We start from the raw sequence: 20,422 nt of genomic DNA on the forward strand, positions 1-20,422 counted from the left end.
TCACTTTTGTACCTGTAGGACGCGAGCAGAGCTGCAACAAATGCACAGTTAATCAAGTTGTTGATGACCCATTTGATAATCAATTACTTGTTTTGGTCACAAATGTGAGGATTTGCTGCATTACTTTACCATTTTATACTGTTTTAAATAGAATATTTCTGGGCTTTATGGACATTGTTAAAGACGATAACAAAAAAACATGCCAACTGGACTATTGTGATGTGCTTTTTTCACTATTTTCTGACATTGTAGAAGAAATTATCACAAGCCTGAGAACAATCAACAACAAGTTAGTTGCAGTCCTACATGTACAGTAGGCAAAACATGTCAGCCTGATCCCCGGGGTACAACAAACAGAAAACACATATTTGCAGTTTACACTATTCATCAAATAGGATGGCTGAGTCTTGGTCTCTGTGGGCGTTTGATCAGTTGTTTTACTTTTACAATGTTTATAGTAAATTATAATAACCTCGTGTGAAGTACTTCCTCTTTTCTCAATTTTATAGATATACACTGTGCAGTCGAACATCATATTAGCATAGAACATGATTCAAAATCTTTTTTAAACACAGTTAGTAATAGCTTGATGCATTATTGCCCCCATCATCAGTCAATCATCAACTAGTCTGTTTTAATAGCTCTCCAGGTGTATGGAAAACTGTGACACCCACGTCATCTCAGCTCAGCTGAACACACCTTTGTCTGCAGTGTTTGACAACAGGAAAGCTGTAACACGCAGTCGTTATACCATAACTGGCACCTTTTCTGTGAATACATACAAAAGAGAAGGATTCAAATTTCCCAAATTTTATTTTGCATTTGTTAAATATACAACTTTTTTCATACAATCATTGAGTTGGAATAAAAACTTCAAGATGCATACATAAGAAAACACAACAGCATCGAGCAAGTGTGAAACATTGTCCTCTGTTTTGTTTTTCCTTTTCATATAACATGTGATAAAGGAGAGAGGCAGGGTGCCATCCCCTGTGACACGAGGTTCAAGAGAAAGCTGCTTGCCAGCAATTAAATATATGTCAAACAACAAATACATTCATTGTTACAAGAAAAGTTGATTTTTTGACAGCATTCACTCGTATTGAAATGTTAAGGAGCAAGAATCTGTATAGAAACCGTAAACAGATTACATTCAAGCAATGCGTTTATTACTAGTCCTCCAGACTCCATATTCAAGTTTCAACAATATTCTTTTCTTGAGGCTTTCAAATATTCCTTCCACAGACAGATTTTGGCAGTAGTGAGAGTTGAACAAACACAAACCCAGTGTCTTCAAAAGATGTGGTTTTGAGAAAGTAGCACTGGGTAAAGAGCGGTTTGACCCAGTTGTGTAGCATTAGTCAAACACTTCCAGCAGTGCAAGTGCACATCTATATTTTAATAAGTAATCCTACAAGGCAAAGCAAATATTTTTAGTCTTCATCCCAGACCAGGAAAAACACTGTCCCAGATTTAAAAAAAAAGAAAAGAAAAACGTTCACTTTTTGGAGAGATCTGTGTCCTTCAGATGTCCAAACACCACCAGACCTCAGATCTGTTACGCCCCACGTACACCTGCTGTTTAAAAGGGATCTGTATCCAGATATGTGAACAGGATACTAAATGATCTGATCTTGCCTTTGTTTACAATAATCACAGATTTGCGAGTTGTTGAGTTAGGGGGAAACTTCACACTTTTTGTAAAGCTGTGACTAGATAAATGTTAACGGCAGATCAGCTGCACAGATGAGTGCACACACAGTTAATTCTTACTGTATATCATTCATTTCCAATCCACATTCCTTTCATTTTCATTCATACAGTTGTTAAATAACACATCTTTTGGTGCTTTCATGGCACAGAATTGACATGTAATCAGTAATTAGAGGCGTGTTGCTTTCATCCTTCCTGCTTCCTTTCTTTATGTTAGCTAATAACAAATATCTGTAGCACTTGTGTACAGCCAGCAGGTTGTACATATTGCGTTCACACCTTCTTAAGATCCAAACACAATACGAGTTAGACCATCTCCAGATGTGGTCAGTCAGATCCAGCCATATTCTGATTACAATGCATTTTTAATACACGTTTTTCCTAATCCAGGAGACGTGTCTGGATACAGACTGCATTTTAATATCAGGTGCACATGAGGTTTTAGTGCTTGTTCTTTGGCCATTCATCCCACTAAGACACCTTGCAAGAGACTTCAGTAGGTACTTTGGGTGGGTTTAAATAAAAAAAACCTTTCTGCCTAACAGTAAACAAAGCCCAACTCTGTGGAAAAGCCGATTATCCAATCAAGTCACCGTGGTAACCGTAAACAGCCCCAAGGACTCTGGGAGACACTGGTATGCCAATCTCTCCAGGTCCCATGCTTCTCTGCACTCTCTTCACAAAATGAGGAATGTGCAGGAGTGCAAATTCTTTGTTCTCACTTCCAATCATCGTGTCTTCCTCTTCATTTCTCTTCTAGCCAAAGAAATATGAGCAGCCTTCTCTTTCGCTTCCTGACTTCAGCTGTTGCTGACGTCTCTCCTCAGCTCCCCCTCCGCACCCATCTGTGACTACCAAGAGGAGAAAAAGGGGCGCTTGCAGTGGAAGGTTTGTGTGAAGGCATTGCCAAGTGTGACCACACGCCCCTGGCCGCCTGAGCGGCTGCGCTCCACCACCACCCGCGGCATCTGCACCAGCTGGATGGGGCTCTTCCCGTCCTTCAGTGCCTGCGTCAGGTTCAAAACCTGGTAACAAACAAGGTGAAATATAGAACCAATGCAGAGTAAAATGGATGTGAGTTAAAGCGCGGTACAGTTTTCACTCTAATTGTATTTAAAATACAATAAAATCTGAAGCATCATTGATGATTGCAAATATCATCCAGTCTGTTCAACAATGATCAACACACTTAATCACAGTAGCTCATTTTCGGTGTAAACTATTAATTGTGTCAGCTCTAATGGCAACGTGAGACCGCATCATGCAGCCTAAACACAACACTGGGCAGTAAATTGTGAGAACTACATAAACAAGATATTTTTCACAGTAGATGGAAGTGACTGCCAGCTGCTGTTCACTGTACTGTGCTGTAATTGTACCCGATGCTATAATACACTCAGTCATTATTAATCGAAAGAGGTAAAAAGAACAGCAGGGGTAGAGGTGAGGAGCAGAATAAAAAGACAGGGAAGGTGAAGCAGGGCAGGAGACATTGGTGGAGAGTGAGAAACTAGGTTAAGATGGGTTGTGATGAGGTTACAGAGCAAACAACACAAGTGCCTGAAAGTGGGACACGAGAGAGAGAAAAGAGAGTGAGCTCGGATATAAAAGGAAAGAACAAAATAGAGGACACAATGAGGACAGAGAATAAGCACAGAAACTGACAGGAAAAAAGAGGAAAAAAGGCTCACCTGTCCCCTCATAACGGACATCTGTCTCTCAAACATCGTCTTGTCAAAGCCTTTATCCGTCTGGAGAGAAAAAGAATCAGTTGTGTTAGCAAATGTCCTGTGTCGCTACACATTACTCTGCTGCCAGGCAGCCGTTTGTTTACGTGACTGATTGATTTTAATCTGCACAAACAGAGAAAGAAGGTAAAGTGTAGGAGACTAATGAGGTGTCTTGTACCTTGAACATCTCGTAGAGGTCCTCACAGAGGTCCTGGACAAAGTTCATGTCAGAGAGGCGGGACAGCACCAGGTCTCTGGTCTCCTGGGAGAAGGCCACCTTAGCCTGGGGGAGCCATGCCCAGTGGAAGGGGTCTGATGGAGGGAGGCAACACAACAGTTCCCCTTGTCATAAACACTGAACTCCCATTACCTGCCTCTACAGTCACAGCTTTGCTCTTTCACAATTATCTAGAGCCATTCGAATATTTGTTGTGAGTCCATGCTGTCTAGTTATGTGATGTTGTGCCTTCACTGTTTTGTACTGTATTTTTTTATTGTGTTGTTATTATTCATTGTAAAGTGTACTTCATTTTTGTCAGAATACTCTGAAAAGGTGAATCCAGGATGAAAGTCAATAACCAGTGTTCACACCATTACTGAATGAAGAGAGAACATGAATGAAGAGAGGTGAGGGAGAAAAGAAAAACATACAGGCTCTCCATTCGTCTGGGTGTTTGAAGGGGAAGGCCAGGCCGTTGTCGATCGCTGCGATCTTGATGCAGGAGTCTGAACTGCTCTCTGGCCACTCTGCATCCTACAACCACAGGAGAGACAATCAGAGACGTCACCACCAACCACTGAATGAATGATTAATGACCTATGACCAGCTATTGATCACTGTCCAAAGGTCTGACTAACAGGACAGGGAGATGACAGCCTTTGGTCATTTATCAGCACAAGACAAATAGTGCTTGATGATGGTGATTGGTGTTCTGGTTGCTGTAAGCATCAAAGATACTGGGGCACTGGTTTGTTCCAGACCTGCAATGTCCAAGCTATTGTCTGTGTATGTGGGTCCCTGTGTGTCCTGTGTAATAAGTGTGTGTGTGCTTGTTCAAGCTTTGTGTGTGAGCTGTAACATGAGCCGGCTCCTACGATGAAAATGCATCAACATTCCAGCAGTTCAACTGGCTGAAGCAGGGTGAAAATTTGCTCTTCGAACACACCTTCAGTGCGTGTTGAATTAGGCTCACCTTTTGTCCATCTCCTTCCCCTGGCTTGTCATACTTGATCAACCAGTTGTCATTCCCTCGATCTGAGCAGGGTAAAGGAGTGTAGCGTCAGTGATGTAGGTGGGGACAGAGAGCACAATAAGAGAGCACCATAAAATTATGTGCCATGATGACAGGTGCAAATTAATTTTACACACTAATGAACTTGCAAATATGTTAGACAAAATATTCATTTTTTTGACCTTATTCCAAAAAAGGCAATATTCCTATGAAAGTGAAAATTCACATGCAGCCGTGCATACTCTGATTTACGTCTTAATGTTCATCTTTGGTTGAAAGGTCTGTGTCTGCGTATCCAAAAGCCTGTTCTTATAAAAGTCTTTCATTATGTTTAAAAGTAGGTGTTTCTCCTTCCGCCCAGAAATGTGTTCTTTTCTTTTATGCATGCATCTCTAGCCCAGTCTTGCAAACTGTTGGCTAGTCAACGCACAGAGCTGACTCTAAACAGCAAAGAGAATGCATATCTCAAACTGCAGTAAAAACCCATCTGACTGGCATATTCCTAATGCATTGTATACATGTCTAAAGAATGCTCCTGAAACCTGATTATATTCAGCGTATCCCACATGTCTTAATCAGAAAATGCTACAATCAGAGTAAGGACTAATTTGGACAAATCCAAGCGAAAAATGCAGTTTACATGACCCGCATAAAATTCAGAAGATTGTTATACTCAGAACAAAAGTTGAAAATTAGTGTGCATATAAACGTAGTACAGGCAGGTATTACATGCAAAAAAACACCAGTAACAATGACTGTGAATTGCTAGCATGCAAAAGTAAACAAGCCAAAAATGATCAGGTAAAAATTCTAGAAACAGGAATCTAACAAAGTTTGACTGATAGACAGTAATGCAGCGCTCTCTTTAAGTTTGGTAAACACTGTTAGGTGTCAACACAGCCACAGCCTCACCTGTGTTCCTAATAACATAGTCCAACACCACCAGCCGCTCAAACTGTGACTGCAGCTGCTTCCTGATGTTCTCTGGCAGAGGCTCTGCCTCAAAGCGCCGCAGCCAGTAGTCTGCTTCACGGTAACCCTCCACAAACAGCTGAAATGAGCCCACCTGAAAACAAGCACACAGCAGTGAGCACACCACATGTAGAACTTTAAAAAACATCGTACTGCAGCATTCAGTGTCCTGAATATAGTGTAGTTTGATTATATGGATATGATGCGGTTTGGTGCAACAGTGTAAGATGTGAAACTGTGATGTCAGCAGTGCAGCCAACTACTGCATACTTCTTCCTGAACACCTATCGGCCACCTTATTCATCTGCATCATCAATAAAGATATAAATCATTAAGAAGGCTACCTCAGATGAGACACAGGGAGCTGCACAATACATTAAATGTTCTTGACTGAATGCTAAAACTGGTGCTGGATGCATGTTCAGTACACTATAAAAGAGATAAGAATATCCGTCAGTGTTTGAACACCCCTGGCAAAAGAACACAATTTAAAGCAGGGATGAGGTTTATTCTTCCTCTGGCCTATTTCTTTGAATAAACCTGTCTATTCAGGGAACACAAAGACAGGCAAGTGCGACATGATTTCTTCTACTGTCCTCTGCCAGGGCTGCATCAGCAGCTATTCTGAGTCCTCCTCTCACTCTTTTATTACATAATGATGAGACAGCAAACCATGTATGTGATTTTTTTTTTAAAATTTGTTTAAATGTTAAACAAAAAGATGTCAGTATCATTAGGACATTAGTACCACACAGGAATGAACAGGAGAAGAGTTCCAGCCAATGCTTCTCATGGATTGCTCACACAAAACAGCTAAAGCTTGGCGACATTAGAGCGTGAAGGCGCTCTCTGTTACCTTGGGTGGCAGGCCCACTCTGTGGAAGCGTCGTCCCACCTTGGGGACTTTCTCTAAGGCGTACTTCTTCCCCCTGGACTTGGCTCTGTCAATGGCGCTGTAGTGGAATGTCTCACTAGCCAGAAACACCACCTGAAAAAAAAAGAAGATGCTCAGTTAACAGGGGTTTGGTTGCACTTTGTGATAGTTTCCCTACAGCTAGACAAATATGAACAGATTCCAGTTTAACTGTGATGGCGTATTGCAAAATTTAAAACTTTAAAATGCAAGAATAAGTATGTACTCAGAGCCCCCACCTTCGTTCTTGGCACCACTCCAAGGCCAAGCTTGGTATCGACCAGCGAGGCAGCAGCCTCTGAGAGGTAACCCTGGTTAGGCAACAAGCAGCCTCGGCCGAAACAACACGGACAGCACAGCTAATGAGAGAGCCAAAGGAAAGAGAGCGATGAGCAAACCTTGAGAAAGCTGAATTTTGTGACACGTCTGCTTGTACCCCTTCAGACTGTTTACGCACGGATAAAACATGTCAAATAATGTACCTTGTGAAAATATTTGGTCCATTTGGGGTTCAGGTGACCGTAAGGTTCCTCTGACTTTGGTTTAAAAACACCAATGATTTTCTGTAGAAGGAAAAGAGTATGATAAAGAGTGGTATGCCAAACATGCATTCCGACAATGGGAAAACACAGCACACACACATAATTACAACAGAACTACCCCTTTTTAATTTTATGAGACCTTTAAAGAACACGATCGAAGAACCACAGGCAAGACACAAAGTTATAAGCAACAAATGTAAAGTGACAGGGATGCTGCTAACAAGTTAGAGATCAATACCTTTTCCCTGGAGCCTACATTAAACTTGTTAATGTGATGCTAATCATGCGTGCTGGTTATCTATTATCGATGCAGGCATCGCTGGCTGCGTCATTCAGCCAGTCTTTGCTGTAGATTCCTCCTCCTGTGAATTTTCATCTCCTTGCCTCCTGTTCACTCCTTTCAGCTTCTTGTCTCTCCTTTAAAATCATGCAGAACCAACTTATAGGGAGCTAACAGAAAGCTAAATGTAAAAAAGCTAGCACACTGAATCACTAGCTAGGATTTCTAAACCCGCTGGATAAATGTGAAGAAATCTCAGGACCAATAATAAACAAAAACCTACTGTACAAGGCAGTAAATGAAAAAACTTTCAAAATGTTTTCACACTCCATGGTACTTCCTCTCCTTTTTTGAGTTGCTGAGTTAGGAGAAACTTCATAAACCTGGTGAAACACTGTCTTTGACAAATTCTAATTACTTGTGCGTTCTTGTAAATCTGCCAAACGTTACACATTAAGTTATTTCTTTCTTTGTGTTGAAAAACACTGCACATCTGTGTGTCCCAGCAACGTACGTGTTTATTTGCACTTAGATCTGCCAGTTGTGATTGGAGCACCCAAGACACATGTTGATGCCAGGTATAAGCAGACTTTGAGTCATTCCTCTATCTCACCCCTTTTGGGTCTTTGACAAAGTAGCTCCCGCTGGAACCCTGGGAAATCCTCTCTGGAAAGACGCCATTCTCGATAGCCTGTTCCGCCCTTTGGATAATGTCTGCAAACTCGGGATCGTCAGGGAAATGGTTGAAGTCCCCACTGTTGGTACCTACAACAGGAGAAAGATCAGATAAATATTCATAGTCATACTACGGGCAATCGAACTGTGCTCCAGTAAAATAGGAACAGAACAATGACACTGCCTCATCATGGCACTTCCAATATATGGTGTTCAATATAAATATAGTTTTGTGAACCTCAAAGCAACATCAAGAAAGGCCGTTCGTATTCCTCATCATCAGCATTACTGCTAAATAATTAAGATAAGACTTTATTTGGTGTGTTACAGGCAGCAGGCAACAGCAGTAGGAATAACAACAGAATAGAAAAATACTAAACACAAAATAAACGTTGACTATATCTGTACATTTTATACAAGAACATTAGCAATATTTCTGGTGGATGGATAAGTAGCAAAAAGTGAAAGCTGGACACGAAATTTAAAAGTTTGAAGACCCAACCAGGTATCATTGCAGCCGTCTCATCATCCCTGCTAAATATGCTGTTCAATGTCATGGAAGGCTGGAATGGTTCCCAGCACAAGCTGGGTGAGAGGTGGGGTACAACCTGGACCGCTAGGGCTAGTCTATCACACACACATTCATACCTATGGGCAATTAAGAATCACTATTTCACCAAACCTGCTTGTCGTTGGACATGCAGCTCAATTGCAGCCACAGTGAGAACATGCAAACGAGTCTTCTTGTGCTGAGGCAACAGAGTGAAATGAGTGGCTCTGCCACTTGTCAGGAAATGACATTTCCTATTGCCTTGCAGATGCAATATATTTCTCTAGATGTGACTGCTCTCTGATGGATACGGGGTGCCAATTATTCCTTTGATGAAGGCCCAATCATGCGACATGACACATTCTACCTTCTCCTCCACATACTGAGCAGAATAGTCAGCTGACAGAAAGGCTCCATATGCTCTGTATCAGTCACAGTAAAGTCACAGTGGGATGCAAGGAGGGATGAAGGGACAGACACAGGGAGGAGGGGAGGGAGGGATGAATGGACAAAGGCACGGGAGGACAGTTAACATGCCATTTGTCACAGAGAGATAAGGGGAAACAAAGATAGCTTTGAAGCTAATTCACTTGAAGGGAGTCTGAGAGAGAGGCTAATTAAAAAGATGTAAAGAGAGAATAAAAGGATAGAGATAGGCAAAAATTACATCAGGGACCTGGGTTGTTTAAAAATGAGATCCATGTCAGGGCTTTGCAAGCCAGTGCCAAGAAGCCCACCTAGACCTGATCAAATACATTAACATGTACTATTGTAGTCTGTTTGCATTCAAAGTGGGTCTTTTACTTAACGATGGGTTAAGTAAGGTTAAGTCTGTGCCAGTTAAGTTTGTGCCTTCATGTAAAGTTCATTTTCGTCCACTTGAAAACCACCAGTCTGAATATTATCACTGACGTCGCTCTCTCACAGCCACATGCTACTGCATTTTTTATGTTTTCAAGGACTGTGCATGAGGACCACCTAAAAGTAGAGCTGAGGTACCAAGGTTAAGCTGTGCTTGTGTTTTGTGCTCCATTTGGCACTTGGTTAGCCTAGTTTTCACTATGAAATTATTAAAATGCTGCCTTCAGAGAGTCCTGAAAGTAGAGCACCAGATGATTTTTAAGGCCGATTCTAATTCGGACAAACTTCACCAACTGGTCAGATCATCTTACAGCAAATCTTTGACTGTCAGCCCTCCTGCTGAACCCAGTCCAGTACCTGTAAACTTTTACTTGACAGACACAGTTTACATGACCAGAGATACCAAATTCCTGGATCTTGATTTGAAGGAGTATATATGCTATATTAATTAAATGGCAACAAACCCAGCTTAATTCACGCAGTGGTGTGCGTGTGTAACTATTGTACATTGAACTGCTCCATTTGGAAAATTCTTGATATCAGAAAGACAGGTAACATGTAATCCCTGGCTTTGTGTGGGTGCTACGCCATCTTTGCCTGATTCAATACTATAAGACAGGTGATTTCCCTGAGTTAGGCACTGGAGGTACTTTTCTGGTGGTCTTCAGGGAAAATGATTGTTATTTAAAAACAGCTCCATCTTCAATACGGGAATAATATGCTGTCAACACAGAGCTAAAGATAGATTGCGATAAAGTCCTGCTGAATGCCTCTGATTTACAACACAATTTATCAGTGTGTTGACACAATATTCTATCTTCATCATTTAATTTCCATGAATAGATTCAGAGCGTTTATTCAGCTGTCATGCCTGATGAAGGATGTCTGCTTGCACTGGATTGTACTGTTGATGAAACTCTGTGATAATGTCACCGTGTAGTGTGAGAGCAGGAGGCAGTAATGTCTCTCTCTGTCTCCCTCTCTCTCTCTTCCCATTATTCTCACTCGCTGAGCGCCAGGGTGAAAGTAAATACACATGCATACTTTCCCTCTCCCAAATTCCCTCCCCATCATCATCATCATGCACTGTACCAGACTACAGAGTGTTTGCATGTCTGCCTGCGTGTTTGCTTGCACAAAGGCCTTATGCATATTTAATGTTGGTCTCCCGCCCTTGGTCAGTAAATGTCGGGCCGACAGAGCTCTTTCACAGCCGGAGTGCAGCTCTCTCAGAGCTGCAGAGACCTGCTGACCTGCAGTGCACACACGGTGAGATGTGACAACACTGCACTCTTAAAAGGATTACTGCTAGGATGTGTGGCCACAATGAACTTTATACACAAGTATATATTTAAGCCATTGCAAGCTCATATTCTTGATTAATTGGTGCTTTATTTAATACACATAAAAAATACTTGTCCTGTGACAGTTACATGATTAAATATTTCAGTGTAGGCAAATGTATCAATCATGATTAAACGTGTTTTGCATAACTTTAAATGAGATAATTTCACATTGCCTGCTGCTCAGGGACAATAGTTATATTTATGTCAATTTTAGCTGTAAGGACTCATATGGTTCAGAGACAGACTGTGTGAGACACACATATGGTAGAATGTAACTGCCAGAATTTGCCATGGAGATTGGCATGACGTCTTTTATCACACAAAGTGACAGAGTGCGGCAGCTCTCAGGACCACGTGTGACTCCTACTTTCTAATGCACTTAATAAAAACTGTGCTGTAATTCTAGACCCGTACACTATTATGCTAAAAGGCCACAGGAAATGGGACACTAACACCTGCGATTTCAGGCTCAGTGTGTCTACCTGTGGCCTAGATTTCTGGCTCTGATAGAAGCTGGTCGAACAATAGATCCCTGCAGAGAGAAAAGACCAATATAAGTGAATGAAGAAGGAGACAAATGCCTCAGAACTATGTTGCAAGGGAAAAAGGTGGGCGGTATGAGGGGGAGAGGTGTTAAATCCAATTAGCAGTCAAGTCAGAATAGATGCTGCTTCCATGGTGACTAGATCACCTTTTCTTTGTTTTCCCTTATATCTCTTTTTTCTTTTTATAGTCCATAACAAAACTAGTGCTGTGAATTTGTGACATCGGGAACACACAAGCACCAAACAATAGAAGTAAAAGTTTCTCATTCTGTTAGCCTCCTTTTTAGTGTTTACCTGAGGGGTGGAAGATCTGGCTAAAACCCTTAACACCTGCTCCATTTTAAGGAGGGAGTAATTTTAAGGAAAATAATAAAAAAAAAACACCAGAAAAATCATACATTTATGAGAGTGTGATGTAAGTGCATTATACAATTGATTATTATTATCTGTACTCTGTACCACCAGGTGAAAAGTGCCAGCTCATATCATCCACATGACTGACTGATAACATGCAGCTATTACATCAGCTGGTTGGAAAACTCACACAGGGTACACAGACAGCGTGGCACAGGCACAATCTCCATGCAAACACAAGCTAAACGTTACGTATGGACATTTTTCATAACATTCACACAGCTGTCTGTCTGTGTGAAACCGGGTACTTTACTGTCAACATACAGTGTTTTGGTTCCCCAAACCAGGCCCAGGGCTCTTCAGGGGCCTTTGAAGGGCTCCCAGCGGGTAGTCACAGTGAGATGGTGAGCACTCCTCAATGGACACAACACGTTTTGAACGTGCTGCGTTCACTGTCATCTGTACACCTAACCTAACAATCAGCTTGTGGAATTTTGAACTGAGTCATATGCAAAATACACATGTTTCTCAGCACATATACTCACAGAGCATGTGCCCCCTGCCCTAGCTGCCTATTAATCCACCGGCACGTCCTTTAATCAGAGCTCAAAGGCATTGATCTGAAGCCAATTACCTGGGGAGGCCAAGGTGTCTTTGTCCGACGACGAGCTGTGTCTGTTCCGCCTGCTCCGCTTCTCTCGCGCAGCCCGCGGAGACGACGAGCTTCCTGCTAAGCACGGTAACAACAGCGCCTCTTCACCGGAGCCGTCCGTCTCCAGCTCGGTCAAGACGCTCTCACAAGAGTCCGAAATACGAACGGCGACTCCAGGGTTCGCCGCCAGCCCCAAACCTAGACGACTCCTGTCAAATAATACCTTTGGAGGGTCCGAGGAGTGAAAGTTACATTCCGAAGTAGGCACCGCTGTTGCTCCGGTGTCCAGCACTGGCTCGCTGGTCTCTGTTTCTGTCGGGTCGCATTCTGACATCATTGTCGCTCAGTTTTCAATACATGCACTCAAATGTAAACTAAATTACTGTTTTCTTCCCTTTAAGCTGTCAGCCTTCCATTTAAAAAGACTTCCCTCTTTCCGCGAGTACATACAGTCCGAATAAATCATTCGAAAGCAGCTGCTTTCGCTCTCTGATATGTCCACATAATCCGTCAAACTCGTCTGTGCGCTGCTTCCTACTTGGTTCACTACGCATGCGCCTCACTAAAGCACACCGATGGCTTCAGTTGCCTTCAATTGCTCCTTTTGAAGTCCGAACTTTCCAAATTTGAAGACGTTAGCAATTTCTTGGACTATCTTGACTACAACCTAAATACTAGCTTTACAGTTCATAAAAAACACACTTTTAACGTCAACAAAAGACAAATGCATATTGCTAAAAAGCAGTGCTATGGCTGTTTGAAGCAGTTTTATTAGGATCACCTGTTGGCTTTTGAAACCAACAAACAATACACAAGGCTCAGTATAAAGCCTCAACTTTCCCCAAATTTCTCTAAATCTTAACACAAATAAACAAAGCACTTGCTGATGGTAAACGTTCAAAATAGCTGTTCCAACGGCGTTTTCATATTTAATTCATCGTTACGTCTCAAAATGGTAAAGACATTTTGAGAAAATGTTTTGTGATGCCTTCACTGTCCGTTAAGTCATGCCCGTCGCCCTCCGTTGAAATGTAGCAGCAACATTTACGGCCACTAGATGCCGACAGTGATGGACAAATGAGGACGAGCGCAAAGTGTTGAGTCCCGCGGTAAAAAGACTTTCCCTTTTTCCTTTGATGTACAATACTGGCGCTCCTTACAACCCAGTATGAACTTCTCATCAAGTGCCATCATTGTAATGTTTGGCCGGCATAGGAGTAATACCTATTCGACGCACAGACTGTCTACTACTAATGGGGCATTTTCCGGTGCAGCTTTCACATGGTAAGATGTTAATACATTTAGCTTAGATCTCCAGCTTGGACCCATGATGGTTAATGCAGGTTGAAGAACCTCTGTTTTAACTTTTCCAGGCTGAATACAGTAACTTGCTATTATTCTATTTGACTTTCTCCTCCTGTCTCCCCTATAAGTTCATGGTTTCTCTCTCTTTTTTCTTTCCCTCAATCACCCAGTGCTCTCCACCGCACCTTGCTCTCATAACCCTGAGCCCCTCTCCACCTATATCTTAGCCCCTGCACCGCTGCTCTCTAATAAGGGAGTGATGCTGAAACACATGCAAATGAGCAGTCAGCCAGCTGGTAACACAGCAGTCATGTGATCTATCAAGGTAGGGGGTTAAGGGGTGAAGGAGACATGGAGAGAGGGGGGAGGGGGGGAAGGAGGAGGAGTGCAGGGACAGAAGAGGAGGGAGGATGAAGGAGGGATCTGAGCGGATGAGAAGAGACAGACAGGTTCAAAGACATGCTGTAGAGACACACAGGCAAAATAATCCCATCAGCCTTCTCTCCCTTTGTCCATCAGCTTTTTCCACGCTGTTTCTGCCTCTGCCTCCTTTATCCTTTATATCCTTTATTTCTGTATCCCTCTACCCTTCAAGGACAATACCTGAAATGTCACTCGAGTGACACATGACACTGCACAGGGAAGCACATCAGCACACCTCTCTCTTTCTGTGTGTGTGTGTGTGAAACTTATGTGCTTCACCCACTGCTGGGTGACAAGTCCCTGCAGCAGTGTGCATGAATGCATGCATGCATGCGTGTGTGTGTGTGTCTTTCCCTCACCGTAGCACCCATTCCAGCAGATTCTGTTGGCATAGGATCTGGTTTACCCTGCCAACAGCAACCACCCTCATCCATTCCTCCTTCCTTCCTTCCTTCTCCTCTCCCCAGGCTGCTCGATGAGGGAGAAATGTAGAACCCTATAGCCCAACTCATTTTTATGTGCATGTGTGTTGTCTGTGATTAGAGCATTTGATTTGATTTGTTAGATTGGGTGTTCATTAGTGAGCAAATATATCCACCCTGCAGTGCCAAAGCAAGACCATATAGACTCCTGAATGCAAAGTCTGCAAATTCCACCATAGAGACTGAGACATCCACCAGGGTTTGACAGAATGTTTAAAATGTTTAACAATGCATTTATTAATACTGCCTAAAATTTTTTCTACCTGCAAAATTAACTAGCATTTAAAAATTGAACAATCACACAGGTGATAGAGTGATCATCACACATTCATAAATACTTAATATAGTGGAAATTAAAAAGATGGCTATGGATATTTTTGTATCATTTATATTTATTTATTAATTCTCTTTATTATTTTGGCCAATAAACAGGCCCTGTGCGTCCTCTATATGCCAGCGTCTGTCCATTTTGGCTCAGTGTCTGTGACGAAGCACTGCACTGTGCCGGGGTGACACCAGTCACCTGTTACCTGTCAAGAGAGATTCACACAGAGAAAAGACATTCAGAAATTGCATGTGGGAGCCTGTGTGTGTGTGTGTGTGTGTGTGTGTGTGTGTGTGTGCTTTCATTGTGGGAAGGCAGTACCTCTTGGACCAAATATCTTCAGGTAGCAGTGTGAACAGTATGGCTTCTCATCATACTGAAACACAACCAACAGGACATGTTTACTACTTCAGCCTACTTACTAATTTCCTCATGTATTTCCTCATCCATTGTCCACATATACCTCTGCATGTTGTCCAGCTGTGAGCTGTCTGTTGCACCTCTGACACTTCAGACACAACGGGTGGTAGTCCCTCCCCAAGGACCTCTTCTTCTCACCTGTATTTGAGGACTGTGTTACTGAGCGAATTTAACAAAAACGTAACAAAAAAGTTGGAGAAATTTTGCACACATACTGTATACATATTGTATTTTGAATGTTATGTCTGGATTCTCTATAATGTAGGACAATTACTTCAATTAAATAATAATAATTTTTATTTAATTTACAAGAAATAGTTTGATCCAAGAGTGCTTCAGAATACAGACTGTTTCTCACATCAGTACAACTAGACCAAAGTGGGTGGGTTGGAGGAAAAGAGGTAAGTAGGCCAGGTCACATCAGAGAATTTGAACTTAGCACATGAATAGGAAAGTAAAAACTAGCAGTTAAAAAAAAAAAGAAGATAGACTTGAAATTGTTGGTTTAAGTGTTGCTGTGCATCCAATAGTGAGGTCTGAGTGTGGTACAGGACTTAACTAAAAAAGACAGGAGATAAGGAGGAAACCCAGAGAGCTACATGCAAGCTTGTTTGGCTAGACCCACATCCTGTTGTTATCATGGATACATGTGCATGCATGTGTGTGTGTGATCAAAAGAGAAGAAGAAGAAAGAAAGAGTGAAAAGCCATCTTTTTGTCCTCCAAACAGAGAATAGAGCCAGATATGTCGGCAAACAGACCTTAGTAGCATGAATATCAAATGTCCTTTAAAGCGGTCTTTTAAAGCAGACATTTTGGCCTGTCATAGCAGGAAAGCACAGGTGTAACTAAAAATGTTAAAAATGTGTCGGTTCCATTTAGGTGTGTGTGTGAGTCAGTGTGCACGGCAGCGATGCCTTAATGCTGGTACGCCTAGATGGAAAGCAACCATTGTTGCATTGCATTTAACCAGGTTTCACCTGTGTTTGGCAGGTTATACAGTCTACTGTAAGAACGGTCTTTTATTAATATAAATTCCCCTGTTCCTTATTTTTCTTTATTCCCACAGACTTACGTTTTTGTGTTCTGTGGTGCAAATTTCTCTTTGGAGATGAATAAAGTATCTATCTATCTGACAAAATGTTTTCCTCTTAATTTTAACTTTTTCCTTTTCAGATAAAACAAACGAAAGAAATACATAGAGAGAGAGAGGGAGAGCAAAAAAAGAAATCAGACAGACATAGAGAACAGGACAGAGAGAGAAAATGCCAGCCAGACAGAGGAAGACAGACATATAGAGCAAAAAATTAAAGAGTTTAGACTTACCAAAGTAAACGGGCTTCCCACAGATTGGACAGTAGCCTACCATTATGGTATAAAATTATTTATCATACAGTGTGGGTGCGTGCACTTCAGCTGACGTGGTGAGAAATTATATCCCAGAAGAGCATACGAGTGAACGAGTGTGTGAACTGAAAATTGACAGGAAACCCCGTTAAACTGTAACTGTGTTGGTGTCTTGTAAAGTCAGGATGTGGTCAGTGAGACGTCATAGGAGGAGAGAAAAATGTGATTTGAGAAGTAAATACTATCATCAGTAGAAAAACGAGACAGACAGCATCTCTAATCACTTCTTCTCTATATGATAGCAGATATCAAGGCATGCAAATAGGCAGGATTTCATAGTCGACTGTATATATGTTTATACAAATGCTTTGGGTACTCAGCAATGACACTGTAAAGACAGAAAGAAAGAAGGACGTGTGAGGAGAAAGGGACAAAAACAGCTGTCAGCAGCTCAAATTCCCAGCTATCTTCTCCCCTTTCCTGTTGTTTTCACCCTCTTTTCTAGATTAAAAACAAGGAGTTGATCCTTTCAATTGAAAAGAGAAACCTGACACTTGTGCCTTTCTCTCCTTCTCCCTGTCGATCCCCCGCTCCTCTCTTTCCCTGTCACATACTCACACACATGCACGCCCCCGCTCCCTGACTCACACAGACACACACCATACACCCATCTATACTCACACACACACACACACACACACACACACACACACACAGCAAAAGGGCTGCACTTCTTCTCAGTGACATCACATGAAGAGGCTGCAGCCAAAGAGTAGAGTGGAGGGAGAGGCAGGGTGAGGTCGGGTTGGTTGAGGGACAGACGAGGGGGAGGGGTGTGTGTGTGTGTGTGTGTGTGTGTGTGTGTGTGTGTGTGTGTGTGTGTGTGTGTGTGGAGGCAGTTATCCCCTAAGGATAGGTGATGGAAGCAGACCTGGGGAGGGACGGGGGTGAGGAGAGATGAGCGAGACAAGGATGGAGACAGTGGCCGGCCTCAGCTCAGCAGGGACAAAGAAGGTGAACTCTGATGAACTTTGCAGAGCGGAACGGGGCCACTGAAGGCAGTGTGGAAGACAGGCAAACTTCTGTGTGGTTCGATCCCTATCGCCGTCACTGGGGCTTGTTTCTTCTTATAGATGACAAAAGAGACACACAACAGCATGTTAGCAGGCATTAAAATGCAGCGATGGAAGACGTGTACAGATCTTTGACTGAAGCAACAAAACCTCAAAGTAAAACTCAAAATATATATATATATATATATACAAAAATATAATTTTTTTAGGAAGTAAAAGTTCAGAAGTATTAGCACCCAATGTCCTTAAAATATCAAAAATAAAATTGCTTGTTATGAAAGATGAGCTTAGATCAAGCTTCCATACATTATTTGCGGCGTGAAAGTAAGAGCTATAAGAGTTGAGAGTTGTAAGCTACAACTAAAACTACTTATCAAGAACCCACAATTTATCTAGAATGAGACTTGAGAGGTGAAAGAGCACAAATCAGGTCAAAAACGCACCTGAAAGTGCACAAAAGTTTCTCAAAACTGATGAAAACCAACAGAATATTCGTTTGCACAGGGTCACAACTAATGTTTAAAGTCATTGTATTTCTGTGAACAAGTTTAAATGCATGTTTAAAACGGCAAATACGAAACATGAATGAATGCAGAATGACATTATTGCATTAGTATCGTATGAATCAGATCAATTTTTTTTTACTTTTTACTTCATACTTCATGTATCTTACAACATTTGTGATGTCTTTAATTGCCTTTTCTCATCCCTTATGCATCACCAAATCATTTGTGTCTCATTTCTGTTGCTGATGAACTTCAGAGGGCTATGAAATATATGAAGTATTTCATCATTTGCATATTTGCCAGCATCCCTCTCCTGTGTGTCACGCTTTGCAGAGGGATGGAATACCAAGTAGCTTTTTCATCTGACCAGCCTTCCCTTCAGGATAACCTATCATGTCTCTCCATCTGCATTCATTGTGTGTGGACAGCGCTTGGAGAGTTACATCCTGAATCTGAGGCCTATATGCATTTGCGTCTTACAGTGTTTTTTATGCAAATGATGATGTCATGATTTTAATAGAGAGGAAATAGTGAATATGCACACACACACACACACACACACACACACACACACAAAGCAGAGATTGGAGTCATTAGAGCGAGAAGGAATAGTTAGAAGGAGAAGCAGGGAGGATTTCCACAGGTTGAATTAGAGGAAAATGTAAAGGAAATTAAAAAGAAAGAGGGAGCGGAGCATGGAGAGACAGAGGCAATGTAATTGTGAAATGGAGAGAGAAAGGAAACAAGAGGAGAGAAAGAGAGGGGGCGTTAAAACCACATTTCCCAGAGGATCTTTTGGTTAGGCTGCATTGAGAAAACTGCCAAAACTCTTAACACACACATTCCCGCACTGGCATGCACATATGCATGGTTCACTTCTGCCAAGTCATAGGAGATACACCAACACATCCTGGATGGAGAGATGTGGGAATATTTGTGTGTGCGTGAACAGGATTTATAGTAACAGCTCGCAGGAGGGAGGAGAGAGGGAGAGAAACACTGGCTCCTCTCCTCCGTCTCCTCTGGTGGGTTGGATATCTTGCCGAGGCCAAACCCTCCGACGCCGGCTTTGAGAATTGTGTGCGGGGCCGGGGGGTGGGGGGGACACAGGAAGAGGCTCAGGAAAGAAAACGGCTGGAAGGATTCCTTCTTCCCACACATAAATGCACTCTTGATCACATGTGCGTACACATGAAAGTACGCTCACACACATAGACACACACACATGCAGCAAAACGAGCATTTGGAAGGCTCTCTTTTCCCCCACTCGCTCTCACACACCCACTCGTCATCACGTTTCAGTTCTTGGCATCCTCCTTTCTCCTCCAAGCCCAGAATATGACATGGCTTTGGGGTTGCATCTCAGCTGCATACACACAATCAGCTTTGCGGTACAAGACATATGGCAAACAAAATCAAGCAGCATTTCAAACATTTGACGGATGAAGATAACCAAAGGACCACATGGTGACTTCCTCTGTGGTACCTGTTTGAGGTGGGCTACAGAGAAGGAACTTTTTTGCTTTCCTCTGATATTGTCATTTGTCGAGGTGAAATTGTTAGTTGTCTGGATGACTTTTCCTTGCTTCTTTTAAATTATCACACTGTCAACGGAAGGGAAACAGCTTAAGGTTTTCTAACCAAACTAAAAAATATGTATGTATGTCTCTCACCCATCACTGTTTCAAAGCCATTCTGGTGCTCATTTGGCACCGCCAGTTGGATTTTTTGGTGTGCTGTGCACCATGGTGAGCCATTTCTGGGGTGTGTTTTCCAAAAATATCCCCCTCTGTGACGGCCTTTCTGGAGTTGGACGATCTAAAGGCTATAATCCTCTACTTAGGGTATCAGCGCATGGAAAAGTCAGCAAAATAAGTCCTTGTTTTTCACTATTAATCTGGCAAAGCCTATAAGTCCTCTCATGCCTCTACGTAGTGATATGATTATGGCATGGTGACTATTACGACATGATTAGTAGCTGTGAGTGGCTGGGTCGGTCAGGTGGCATTATGGGATATTCGTTGTTTTGTATGGTCTGTGCAAAAACTAATGGAGGGATGTTTTTGTTTGTGTGTGTGTGCCAGTAACATACATTACACAGGTGTTGATCCCAATCTGGCTCTCGGTTCTCTATAGGGCTGATATACAATGCCAGTCCTCCAAATGCCTAGCTTAGC

The 20,422-nt window shown here is 42.2% G+C and overlaps 2 protein-coding genes across 2 annotated transcripts; both read right to left on the reverse strand.

The window, feature by feature from the left end:
* Positions 1-800: 800 nt before the first annotated feature.
* On the reverse strand, positions 801-12,908 carry pi4k2b (phosphatidylinositol 4-kinase type 2 beta). Its single transcript, XM_041933124.1, has 11 exons — positions 12,348-12,908; positions 7,996-8,147; positions 7,043-7,123; positions 6,800-6,919; positions 6,504-6,635; positions 5,588-5,741; positions 4,637-4,698; positions 4,095-4,197; positions 3,622-3,755; positions 3,405-3,464; positions 801-2,738 (listed from the first exon to the last, which is right to left on the reverse strand). Exons 1-11 carry the CDS (start codon positions 12,700-12,702, stop codon positions 2,565-2,567), a joined length of 1,527 nt encoding a protein of 508 aa, XP_041789058.1. The 5' UTR covers positions 12,703-12,908; the 3' UTR covers positions 801-2,564.
* Positions 12,909-14,798: 1,890 nt separating this feature from the next.
* zgc:195282 (uncharacterized protein LOC100192223 homolog) lies at positions 14,799-16,797 on the reverse strand. Its single transcript, XM_041934099.1, has 4 exons — positions 16,646-16,797; positions 15,364-15,458; positions 15,222-15,276; positions 14,799-15,105 (listed from the first exon to the last, which is right to left on the reverse strand). The coding sequence occupies exons 1-4, from the start codon at positions 16,686-16,688 to the stop codon at positions 15,095-15,097; spliced, it is 204 nt and encodes a 67-aa protein (XP_041790033.1). The 5' UTR covers positions 16,689-16,797; the 3' UTR covers positions 14,799-15,094.
* Between the last annotated feature and the right edge of the window lie 3,625 nt (positions 16,798-20,422).

This window comes from Chelmon rostratus, chromosome 3, assembly GCF_017976325.1.
Source record: "Chelmon rostratus isolate fCheRos1 chromosome 3, fCheRos1.pri, whole genome shotgun sequence".
NCBI lineage: Eukaryota > Metazoa > Chordata > Actinopteri > Chaetodontiformes > Chaetodontidae > Chelmon > Chelmon rostratus.

Excerpts from the sequence above, each read along its gene's own strand:
- pi4k2b (XM_041933124.1), bottom strand. The coding sequence starts at position 12,702 with ATGATGTCAGAATGCGACCCGACAGAAACAGAGACCAGCGAGCCAGTG. Across the intron at positions 6,920-7,042 it reads GGACCAAATATTTTCACAAG|CTGTGCTGTCCGTGTTGTTT; the intron begins GTACATTATTTG and ends CTCTCTCATTAG. Across the intron at positions 6,636-6,799 it reads GAGTGGTGCCAAGAACGAAG|GTGGTGTTTCTGGCTAGTGA; the intron begins GTGGGGGCTCTG and ends TTTTTTTTTCAG.
- zgc:195282 (XM_041934099.1), bottom strand. The coding sequence starts at position 16,688 with ATGGTAGGCTACTGTCCAATCTGTGGGAAGCCCGTTTACTTTG. Across the intron at positions 15,459-16,645 it reads TGGGAAGCCCGTTTACTTTG|GTGAGAAGAAGAGGTCCTTG; the intron begins GTAAGTCTAAAC and ends CCTCAAATACAG. Across the intron at positions 15,277-15,363 it reads CAGCTGGACAACATGCAGAG|TATGATGAGAAGCCATACTG; the intron begins GTATATGTGGAC and ends GTTGTGTTTCAG.